Below are 12,525 nucleotides of genomic sequence, written 5' to 3'. Positions count from 1 at the left end.
TCTTTGATTTAGTGTTCATCTTAATATACTGATAAAAGAACAACTGCTCTAATTAGTTTGGACAAAATCACAGCTATGTATCATATGTTAATGATGTCTAATTGTTATTCACTATATTATGCTAAGAGAGCCTGGAGTTCATTGCTAAATTTCCCAAGAGTGTTCTCCTCTATTACAACTTTGCTGGAAATTACCCTCTGTATGGAGCCACAGCTCTCAGAATAAAGCATTAACTGAGGTAATTACCCACTTATACCAGCTGTATTTTAAGGACGTTTGTGGAGGAAATACTTAATAGATAATTTAGAAACAATGGCTGTCTAAATTTGACACAGAACATGGTTATACTTTCACAGTTCTTGAGCTTAGTTTGAATAGTCTGAGTAAATACACATAGCTGTGAACATCTGGTGTGCTTAGAGGTAATCAGGTGTGAATATCAGTCCAGCAGTGTTATTGTCAACTTTCCCAGCTTACTTGGACATAGAGACTCTCTTCCCTGTTTTTACCCATGAGGATTGTCCTTGCACCTGACATGTCAAAGCCCTATCACCTCTGCTCCAGCCTTCAGTCTTCAGATCAGCTGGGTGTTCTTGTTTTCCCTTTTCTTCCAGAAGGCTCTGCTGAAAGGTACCTGCTCTTACAGTTACAAACTATTTATAGCTAACCTAAGATTATTAACTACCCTCTGCCAGTGTTAGTTTAACCAGCTCTTAGTTAAACATCAGACTGTTTGTTTTCCTATTGCATCAGTACAAAAGCAATTGTTTCCCTTCCTAGGCTCTTATTAAACAAACCAAAATTATTTGGTTTCTGTTTGGAAGACATGATCTTCATTCCTCTGTACATCAATTCTCATTTTAATTCACCCTGCTGGCACGCACATGAGAAGAGCTATAGACACTCTTCTGGAGTGCTGGTGCTTTTTGAAACCTGGTCTTAGTATTCCGTGGCTTGCAGCACCACTCTGGCCTGCTATGTCCATGGCCTTTACCTGGTCACACAGAGTTGACTAATCCTGTTATCTACTAATATGTCCATGTCTTTGTTCTCCTCCATCGCTGCCAAATGGTGAGGCTGCAGTTGGCAGAAGTTGGTGGTTCATGACCTGGAACTTGGTTTAATGAGATTTGTCTTGATCCTGATTCTTTGTGATCTCTCCTGGTGACCCTCCTGCTCACCAGGAGCTTTTTGGCACAGTCCATCCAACTAAAGGAAGCAAGACAAGATCAGTCAGCCATGACATGTATTTCATCAATGCATGTTGTTATTCAGCTCATTTTGCAGTCATCTACAGGGTGGTTTGGGTTTTTTTGCTTGTTTGTTACAGTGGGGACAGATCAAAGATGCCTGCCTCATGTCTTGGTAGGAGATGCTACATTTGCCATTGTCAAACTTCATTTGAGTCATCAGAATGACTACCCTCAAACACTTACTTGTCTGTGCTTTTTCAGTGTTCAGAGAAGGACATCCAGTTTCTTAAAACACGGTACGTGTACTGAGCATTTTTTTTATGCTTGTTGCCATAATCTCTGTTTCCACAGTATCTTGACTTTCCAAGCCCTAATAGGCAGCATACAGGATTGGACTGAATACCTAATTTCTGTATCCATTCCAAAGACACTGCTACCAGTTAAGCACTTGGGTATTTTCGTGTCTAGAAATGCAGGTTGGTCCCTACCAGACCAACCTTGGAACCACCTGATGTGTTTATGTGCTCTGCTGTTGGGCAGATGTTCAGAAAAATCTCTGTAGGTGCCTGTATCAACCTTTACACAGCATCACTTTTAAAAATAGATTTTGTGCCTCGAAAGCTTTTTTTTTGATTTAATTAAATTGGTATCTCCATTATCCCAGTTGTTTTAGATGCTAAAATAAACTCAGCAAACTACATTTTCAGTTATTTTCAGCAAGGGTGCATTTTATTCTCTCTCATAAGCATGTTTTCTGAGCTGCTGGTGAAGGTTTCCATGCTCTGAATACATAGTCAGACCTCCACAAATTACAGGCATTTTGATTTCTTTTGGCTCTGAGTAATTTGAAAAGATTAAAACTCTACCTGTTGAGTTCTGATGATGGTGTGCTGGGCAAAATGACCTGCTGTTTCGTGCAGCCTGCAAGCCCTTCCATGGGGTGGGTGAGGTGTAGATAGGGCTCAGTCATTTCAATAGAAAGGAAGTCTCCTTAAATCTCCAAGTGGCATTAACTTGAGAGTGATCATGTTCAATGCTACCTTAAAAAATGATGCTGCGTGCTGCATGATGTCACCTTGACCCAATCATAACCCATTTTCTGTGAGCATAATCTTAACTCCCCAGAGAAGCATCCGCTGAGCGACAGCAGCATCCCATGCAGCCGTTGCTAAGCGACAAGATTCAGCTTTCAGCAGGATCTAATTTTAAAGTATTTAACCCTAGATCTGTCAAGGCTCATTATTTTCGATGTGGTTGTTAATCCCTACTTGTTGGTGTCCAACTTCACAAATACCCTGGTCCTGGTAGTGTTGCTGGTTTATTTATCATAGATAGTGGCTCATAATGAGAAGAAGCATCTCACCCCCTGGTGAGCACCCCAGGTAGATCTTGGTACCAGATTTCATTTCAGTGATGACCTACACACAGAAAGATGGGATGCAATTAGAGGTGGAAAATAGTGCATTGTCATTTGGTGAATCTTCCTTTCTTTGCTGGCTCACACAACTGCCGTGCACCTACTTTCTTTCTAAGGAATGCTGGTTTTCAAATGAACGAATGCCTACAGATGGGCAGCTGGCAATCACAATTAAGCTTCAATTTTTAGTGATATTATGTGTCCTCTTCCTTCTAGCTGAATTTCATCTAGGTTAAGAAGCAAGTCATCTTACCTAAAACCATTCAAAAAACCTGCTGTCATTTTGAAATATAAAGGGGTTTTAATACTGGAAAATCTTTGAAATCATTACATAGAATATTCACTAAGCATAAGGAAGTTGTGGGGTTTTGTTTTCTTGTTTTGTTTTGTTGTTTGTTTGAATTGTAAATAGTTTTCTTCATTTTATTTCTGTCTAAAGTGTCCACCGGCCTGGACGCCTACTCCCATCTTTTAAATATAATCCCTTCATTATTTACTACTCCCATCTTTTAAATATAATCCCTTCATTATTTACTACACATGTCCTTGTAAGTGCATTGTAAGTGCACTCAAGTTCACTGCTAGCTCCTTAAAGGTATGTGGTATGTGCTATTTCACACAGCTGAAATAAAGCTGCTCTTACTGGTCAGGATCGCAACCAGAAAAAAACCAAACCCACTGAGAACTGCACAACAACCCCCTAAAACGTAGGTAAAAATAAAACAAAAAACGACCCACAAAAACCCAAAACCAACAAAGAAAAAAATTAGGTTATCATAACTTTTTAAAAATGCTAATATAGTTCATCCCAGCCTCGTAATCCCACCTAAGATTCTTCCTCCTCCCATTGTTAGGATTTAAAATGGACACTGCGTTGCTCCTCATGCTGTTTCTTTTTGCCAGTTCATGCTAATCTGCAAATACAAACCTGTCTCTGCCAAGGCACTTTTTCCAGCAGTCAGCTTGATGGTAACACTCTCCTGCTGCATTTCCATCCTCCTGAGGCATCACCCCTTCCAGTGCTTCAAGTTCAAGGGCTTGCGATGTACAAATACCTGTACATAGCCTTCTCTTTCCACATGGTATGTTGTGCCCTGTTCCCGTGCTCTGCCAATGAGGAACCCTGCCCCACATCTCCTCCATCCTGCTTCTTTTTCCATAACATTCTTTGCACACCAAATTACTTCTGGAGGTGCCACAATCTTTTTAAAAATAACAATGCTCATGAACGGGAATAGTTGTGATTAAAAAGTTTCCTAAACTGCTGGAAAATCTTCCAGCTCCCTTTTCTTTCTCTGCTCATGGGTCTGTCTCTGGAGAGTTGAGAAAATGAAGACAAACCCATGCCATGTTTGCTGCAGGTAACAGCTCCTCATATGGGTGAGCTGGGACTTCCGTCAAAGGCTGTGTCCACACTTGGTGTATGTGAAAGAGCATCCACTCCTCACTGTATGATCTTCATAACACCCCTTCTCAATTCAGTCTTTTATCTTTCTCTATGCAACCGGACAATATGTCTCTAGGGATTTAATGTACATTGTATTTTTCTTTCTCCAGCAAACATAAAAGACTGTAGAACCTGAGTACAGGCAGTCTTAGCTGGGCCAATGTTTCTCAACAATGGCCCCTTCAAGTATGAAAAGCAGGAAACGAGGCTGCAGATGTGTAGAACTTCAACAAAAGATGTCAAAGCTAGGGAAAGTTTTAATTTTCCTAGAAGAGGGCTAATTTCATATTCAACAAAATGGAAGTAACAAACTTTCTCAGGTGTTTCCAAGTTCTGCTGCTTTATGAATTATCAGTAAGGATTTGCTGTGAAGCTACAGAAGTTGCTGCTGTTGCACCAAGGCTGGTATGTGTTGTACCCAAGTGGAACGTGAGCTGCAAAGTCAACTCTGAATTATCACAGGCAGCTGCCTACTCAGGCTTTTTTCATCTTCTTGTTCTCAGCAATTTCTTTTAACACAAAGGCACCACTCCCCCAGCCATGCACACACCCTATAGATGACTCAAGCTATTTCTCCTATGGGCTGGGAAGGGATATGAGAGACAGAGACTTGTTTTCATTTCTATTTTTAAATGCTATGGAAACAGTGAAATTATGATAATGAGGACCACAAATAATAAGATAAACTGTCCTGTGAAGTGCCCAGACCTTCTTTTGTTTTGTTGGGCTTTTTTGAGTACTTTCCTTTTTCTATCAGCACAGAGTTTGAAAGAGGTAAAAGGTTATGAACAAAAAGCGGTTTGTTACAGAGTCACCATGAGAAATAACGAGCGTGTACAGTGAGCACACATCCTGCTGTTCATACTTGCTGTTGCTAAGGTAACAGAAACAAAACACCAGTTTAGGGTGTTTGCAGCTTCTGAGGATGTGGTTTATGCACTGCTTGCAATAGTCTGATGACTGAAGATGGCTCCCTTCCCATCATTTATGATTTTTTTGCATGTCTTAGAAATCCTTTTGTTGTGAATACTTGTAAGCATGTAAGTGATGACAATGAAGTTTATTTTCACTGAGCACAGAAAACATTCTGCATAACTCAAAGGGTACTCTTTTATTCTTCATTTCTCCACCTGCACCTATTCACAGACTATGTGAGTACAAATTCTTATTAATGGGATAGAGGGGAAGGCACTGTTTGAGCAGGGAAGGGAGGATAAATGAGCTTGGAAATAGAACATATTGAAACTAAGCATCAAAACTTCAACACCCATTATACCAGCTGCTGAGCACAGACATAAAAAAGTATGGCCTCAGTTCCACTGTATATCCCTTGTTTTGCATTCTCCCCCACAAAAGGCAACAAGACAAGCAAAAATGCACTGACCCTTGGAAGGGATTTCTTTGCTCACGATGTCATGCTTTAGCTTGCATTAAGTTCTGCTGCCACAACGTGCTCTTATAGTTGTGTGGGTGTATTTGCAGAAGGTAGTGTTTTGTGGGTCCCGTGGCAATGACCCCACACTGGCTGGCATTCCACTCACTTCCATTCTTGCTCTGAACTTCTGATGAGAGGATCAGTCCTTTGCAATTACATACCGAGTCACTGATGAGGAAGCATGCGACACCGCACTGCAGCACCACGCATTGTGCGCCTCTCCAGTGCAGTGGCTGGACATCCTTGCTCTCGAGAGAGAGATGAGTATTAAGTGACTGTGAGGAAATGGCACAATTAAGACTTTTTTTTTCCACAGCTGAAAGTAAAGGAGTAGCACTGCAGCTGCAATGTCAAATCAGAAGGATGAATCTGAGGATTTCCTAAGAGGAAATAAAAAAGGCAAACAAAACCAAGCGACAGAACTTTCTGTTACCTGTATGTTTGGGGAACTTTGACTCAAGCTGTTCACCAAACACCACCATGGAAAGGTGATAAATTACAAATTGTATGTTCCTAACATTATAGGGCCTGTAGGATCCATGAGAAACTAGACAGGGCCACTTCGAAATACAAGAGGCTGGCCTGATGCTCCAAATACAGTGAAGCTGAGCTATTCCATTGAACTTAAAAATCCCTCTGTCCGCTCTCAGCCTCACAGCCTTTGAGCAGTAAAAGCGCCCTCTTTTCATTCGCTCCACTTGTGTTTTAAAAAACTGGCATTTCCCACTATGATAAATGTTCTATGTAATGTACATTTGGATCTTGCTCTTCTGTATGGACGTAAGCAAAAGAATTCTGTGTTCCTCCCCAGTCAGAAACACCGTTGTCAGTGCAAAAGCAATTCATCCTGCTACAACTAGGCTCTGTAATACCCCCAGCTCCCTTTCCCAGCTTTCAGCTGTGAAACCTCTCTGCCAGCATTCCCTGCACCAGACACAATGGGAAAATTTTACCAGGAAAGCATCTTTGAACACAGCACTAACCAGGACTGCTGTATTTTGCAAAGTATGTTCAAAGCATTTCAGTCTTAACACATCACGAAAGACATATCCTAGAAAATGCAAACCTAAAAATACAGGTTTCAAATAAATTGTAAAAGTTTGGTTTTCTTTTTTTTATTTATTTTCTAATATAGAATTTACTGCACTGACATGTGATGACATAGTATAAGGTGTGCTGCTGTTAACCCCGGTCTGATAAATTGCAATTGCAAACTCCATTCACTTCGCTAAGAACTTTGGTAGGGAATACAAAATGGAGCGGAAGGAGTAGTCTATCATGGCCCTAATGTTAAAAAGTAGAGCTTCCTCCTTATTTCTTATTCCAGTATTGCTATTTAAGCTCTTGTGGTCATACAGAACAGCAGTAAGATCATTCGGATGAATAGTGACAATACATGTTTTGCTTTCTCACCCCTTTTAGACTTCCTAAAAATGTGCAGTGTTCTTGCCAACATGGATCAGTGACATGTCCTCCAACATGAAGACTTACTGTGGAGATACAAACATATTTACTAATCTGGCCACCGTATCATATTTAGTGCTTGCCAACTCCACTACCATGATAAGCAAAAGAACAGCACACACCATCAAAGCCTCGAGACTAAGGAAAAGGATTAGCTTCCATTACAGGCACCTACTATCCACTTCTACTTTAGGGAAACAAAGAGAAAAGGAGGTAGGAAAATGATGATTTAGTGTCTCTACCCACTACTTAGGAAAGGCTATGAAGACAGCATGCTGAAATCCAGTGGAAAAACCTGATACCATGGAAACTGAACAAAATAATCTGCTGTTACATCTCTATCCTAGACCAGGAAGCCCTTAACCTGCAGATGCTCAGTAAATACTGGTGAGGTGTCATCACATTTCTGCCTTGTTATTCTTTCCCTTTTCCAGTCATTTTCAGAAACAAAATCCTACATTGGCTGGATATCTGGTAGGACCAAACACACCTATTACAGTGTCTTCAGATTCTCCTTAAAGAGGTGTGATGGTATACACACATTTAAATACCTGGCAAATCTGAGCATGAAGAATTATAAAACCAGGAGATAATCAGCATATCCCAAGCAATGTCTAAAGGAGGATGGCTGAATGCAGAAGCTGAAAGGCGCCTCTGAAACAAAGGGACCGATAGGCTGGAGGCAGCAGAGAAGCCTCCACCCCCCCCCGGGATCCACGGGGTGCAGATACTTAAATGACCCCCCAGATCACGATACAATGGCACTGAAGGTTGAGCGCAGCAGGAACAGCCAAGTGCTGGCACCTACTAATGCCATCGCCGCCATGAGGAATTATTTCACTGCCTTTTGTCTCATTTCTTCAAGTGTGGCTCTGCAAAAAGCGCATCTGCCAATGCAATGGTGTTACGTGCCCTATGTCAGACACCGCGCTCTGAAGGAGCACGGCCGCGTGATGTAGGCCTACTTCCCCGCACGCAAGCAACAGCCCGCACTCCTGCCCTTCTGCCCCGGCAGCACGCCCGAAGATCAGCCTCTCCCGGTCGCTGGGAGGCAGGCCCTGGAACACCGGTGGTACGGCGGCACCCTCCACGGCCCGGGGTGGCTGTCCAACCCGCTGCCGCAGGCCCGGGGCTCCCCCTAGCGACACGGCCAGGGGACGGGCCCCGGCACTCTGCCCGCGGAGGAGACGGCTCCGGGGCACCGCCCGCTGCCGCTGCCCCCATCGCGATCCGCCGACATGAGCCCGCGGCCCCCCCCTCACCTTTCCCCTTTACCCCAACGCTGCGGGCACTGAACGCGCGGCCTATGCTTTTTGAGCAGGGTGGGGCCCCGTAGCCTCGAGGGCGCGCAGCGCCCGGCGGCTGTTACTATGGCAACAGAGGCTGTGGCGACAGCCTCAGTGGTGTCACGTGGCCCCACTCTCCTCCGTGCCGCCATCTTGGAAGTTGCGTCAAGATGGTGGCGCCTGCGGCTTAAGCTCCGCCCTCTCTCCCTCCCCTCACGGGCGTGTGGGTGCCGTGGTGATGTCATCGCGCTCCCGCCACCTGAACCCGGAAGTGCGTCTTCCGTCCGCGGGCGTGCGGGGTTGGCGGCTGTGGTGATACCGGGCTGAGCCGAGCCGGCGGCGGGGAGATGGCGGCGGCCGCGGAGCTGCAGGGGAAGTACCAGAAGCTGGCTCAGGAGTACTCCAAGGTATCAAGCGCCAGAGCCCGTCCCCGATGCTCCGCAAGCGGCGGCCGCCGCCCCCCTGTCGGTGCCGCCCATCTCCAGCCGCTCTCCGAGCGCGGCGGCCGGCCGTTACGCGCCTAACGGTCGCCTCCCTGAGAGGGCAGCGCTCGGCCCCCGGGGCTGCCCGTCCCTGCCCGGGAGCGGGGGCTGGTCAGCGCTGAAACGCTGGTGTTCGAGGCAGCGTGAAGTGTTTGAGGCCCGCAGGTGGCCGCTCTTTGAGGATGAGGTGAAGGCACGGGAGGAGCGAATTCGCAGGTGGCGAGGGAATGCGGTGGTATTGTCAAGTGCCGGTTGGATAAGCTGGTGTGAGCAGCCAAGTGGCCTGGTCTGCAGCGCATCCAGTAGGACAAGTAATGAGTTCAGCTACACCAGGGCAATGTTTTTTCTTGCTTTTCCACTTCTCAGTCAAGCATGAGGCTTAGTTATCTTTTTGGATGTGAACATGGTCGTGGTCTTGTGTCTTACCCATAGGCTCTGAGTTTGCTTTAACTCTTGGTTTTGGGAGTTCAGTGATAGTACTTAACAATGGTGTTGCAGTGTCTTGGGAACGAGGACACTTGATTTCACACTTTACTGTTCCCATTCTGCTGCATCTGCCTTAGGTAACTTTGTTTCCCATTTCTGGTGCTGTTTTAACAGGGTATTTGGAAAGACTTAACGACCATAGCAAAGAATGCCTTTCCAAGGTACTAGTGCTGATATTTTTTTTTTTAAGGGTGGGGCCTTACTTAATACTGAACTCTTCATTCTTGTTCCTCCACTAAGAGGAAGAGGAGGCCATTGGTCTTGAATGGCTTTAGGAAAGCAAGCTATCATTTCTTGTATAGCCCAGCATCAGAGGTTTAGCACAAATCACTTGACTGTATTTGACACCTTTCCCTAGATTATGGAATGGTGTCTCTTTAAATACTGTTCTCCTTGGAACTGCTAAAAACCACAAACCAACCATCCCCATACAGATGTTTATTATTTTTAATGCTTCCACAAAATCACTTAAAAAAACCCAAATCATTTTGGGGCTTTGTTGGTCACAGGGTTTAGATTTCTTGTTGCTTTCTATAGTGGCTCTGCTGTACCTTGGAGATTAAAATGGCTTGGGATAAGGTAACTGACAGACTTCAGTGCTTGATTCCCAAATGAAACTTTGAAATGTAGACTTCTAACTACCACTTCTAAAAGTTCCACCTACTGGATCCTCTTTCATTTAGTATCATAGTGTCCAAAAGCTTTTATTTAACTTCATCTTGCAACTTTTGGTCTGTGATGTTTCATTGGTTCTTTGCGGGAACTATTTCTTGGTCTCATCCTACTTCTTGTGCAGTAACTTGAAGGCATTGTGGGATCCCCTTTGCAGATAACTCGCCTTTTTGTGTGAATGATCAGTTGTTCAATTGCTTCTTTATTGTGGTGGCTCTCTACTGTGGGTAGAAACGGTGAGTAGCCTTGGGAAGCGATTTGCTTGTTCACTTACTTGTGGAAGCCAAGGAGAGTGGTAGACAAGGGCTAGATAGACTCAGGGAGTGTAAAGGGAAGTGCTTGCCAAAGGATTGCATTCCCTCTCAGTTCAGAGAGCAGTCCAGAAGAAGGATATGTTTTCAGCGTCTCTTCCCCTCAAGTTGCAGCTTCTTGGCTCTCTTGTGCAACCCTGATGGAAGCAGGAGTCAGAAAAGGCTCTTTCAACTTGTGACAGCTTTTGGTGGATCAGTCTTCAGCTTGTATATCTGAGTGCAGCACAGTTGAGCTAGTTCATTCACTGTACTTGGCATGTACCTGCATTTGTAGCTGTGGCAGAAAAACGGTATATAAAAAGTACTGTATTGCTTTTTCTTGCTAGGGAAACTGTGCTTGGAAGTCTTTCTGTGGTGCTCTTGCAATCTTCTCTTGCCTTTGTAGGACTTGAGCAGCACAGTGGGAATACTGCAGGACAGAAGCCTGTGCTTAGCAATGTCAACTGACTTTTGACCTTTCAAGTTTATTCAGTCATCAGACTGAAAAGATTAGCCATTGCTGTTTTACATTGAATCTTGTCTTTTATGCGTCTGCCAGACGTATTCCCAAACACAGTACAAACCCTTCTAATTTATAGCTGGACTCAAACATGTTAAATGAATACAAACTGCCATTGAAGAAACCAGGATTCAAGCAATTATCAAGGAATGGGAAGATGGAACTATCAGTATCCTCATTGCTGCAGGGTAGAGGAAATAGGTTTCATGAGTATCACTTCTCACCACAGTGATTTTTAGCTCAGATTTCTGAACTAGATAAGTACGACTTTGAGGGCTTTTTCTTCCCTGGTTTTTATGCATTTTCCTGAAGTGTTTGTCAAGCTGTTTTCTCTGGATCATCTACCTAATAATGTATTTTTGCATTACAGTGTAGTTAAGCTCTTCTTGAAATGATATGAATTTTGACTTTGTGAGTCCTGCTTATATTCCAGAACCAGCATGAACAGTTTTGGGGAGAAAAGGGGTGACACAAAAATAACACTGAATATGAGCAAGAACCTGGTTAGTCAGGGAAGAAGTCAAAATTTTTCCGTATGTGTTCACCATTCTTCAAACTTTAATTATATTTAAATAATTATTCTTCCAAGATATTTATTAAGAATTATGTTCTAATTGACCAAAATACTCGGGTGGTGAAGTAACTTCCTATATCTTAGAAATTCTAAATATGAACTGGATACTGTTTTCAACCTGATTCTACATCTGTCTGCCTGAACAGAATATTTTAAAAAGCATGCACAACCTGTGCTCTCATGGGAGAGATTATGATGCTTCATGCACATTCTAATGAATGGCTTTTATTTATTCTTTGGTCTTGTATAGTTACTGGCATCTCTTATTTTTCAGCTTCGAGCTCAGAACCAAGTACTGAAAAAAGGGGTTGTAGATGAGCAAGCAAATTCTGCCTCTCTGAAGGTAATCTTGAAAAACCACTCATGTCAGATGTACTAAGCTGTAACAAGATAGTTAAATAGGAATACATTTTATTCAAAGTATTGTGATTAAAAGAGTAAGGAAGGAACTTGATTTCAGTAAAAGAATTTCTGTTCTGCAACTAGTCTTCACTGTTCTCTGAAGGTGTGGACTTCGTGAAAGTGGAAGTTGCTTCTTGATGATTAACTTACAGAATGAGCTACCTACTTGAGTGTGATCTTCGGGCAGCTCAAGAAAGTGAAATCTGGTTTTTAGTTTAGAAGCAATAGTTTTTGCTGCTTCAGTGTTCAAATAGCAAAGAAAGCAAATTTTTAATGTGTTTTTTTTTAATGCAATACTTCTTACTAAAAGCATGTATGAAAGTAAGTGTAAAAGTTTAATTTGAGAACTTTTTGGTCATTCAGGAGCAACTGAAGATGAAGGATCAGTCACTGAGAAAACTGCAACAAGAAATGGACAGCTTGACCTTTCGAAATCAGCAACTTGCTAAGCGGGTGGAGTTACTTCAAGACGAACTTGCATTGAGTGAAGCTAGGGGCAAGAAAAACAAGGTATGTGCTGCAGGCAAAACCCCCCTTGCTTAGCAGATGTCTGCTCCTCACCTGACCCTGATTTCTATCAGGGGTTGCTTTGTGTCAAGGGTTGAGCTGAATGTTTTTGTCAGAACTTGTGGTATTCACTGATGTTAGTGAAAATACCCACAAAACAGGTACTGATACATATGATATATACTGGCTAGTTCTGTACTCTTCTTTCTACTGTGTCAGCTAACTGATACTGAATTACTGTCTCCCTTTCCAGATATTTAAGTGTTCAAACAGCTTGGAGCTCTGTGATTAATCTATTACTATGAGGAAAACTGATCACCCCTCATCTCTTCTCTCCTTGCATTGTAATT

General features: G+C 43.2%; 1 protein-coding gene across 5 annotated transcripts in view; it reads left to right on the top strand.

Moving 5' to 3' along the window:
- The first annotated feature begins 8,461 nt into the window (after window positions 1–8,461).
- PPP1R21 (protein phosphatase 1 regulatory subunit 21) overlaps window positions 8,462–12,525 on the top strand; it is a 33,131-nt gene continuing 29,067 nt past the window's right edge. For all 5 annotated transcript variants that reach the window (XM_061353615.1, XM_061353612.1, XM_061353602.1 and 2 more), the window contains exons 1-3: window positions 8,462–8,649; window positions 11,541–11,609; window positions 12,032–12,178. In XM_061353615.1, the coding sequence (XP_061209599.1) occupies window positions 8,590–8,649; window positions 11,541–11,609; window positions 12,032–12,178 (276 nt within the window). In that variant the 5' untranslated portion in view covers window positions 8,462–8,589. The remainder of the gene's footprint in view (window positions 8,650–11,540; window positions 11,610–12,031; window positions 12,179–12,525) is intronic.

The sequence above is a fragment of the Neopsephotus bourkii genome, unplaced genomic scaffold (genome assembly GCF_033783945.1).
Source record: "Neopsephotus bourkii isolate Nb327-2 ecotype Australia unplaced genomic scaffold, CSIRO-AGI_Nbou_v1 NB_71, whole genome shotgun sequence".
Classification (NCBI taxonomy): domain Eukaryota; kingdom Metazoa; phylum Chordata; class Aves; order Psittaciformes; family Psittacidae; genus Neopsephotus; species Neopsephotus bourkii.
Note: the sequence above shows the minus strand (reverse complement) of the source record. Positions and strands in the feature narration are given on the sequence as shown.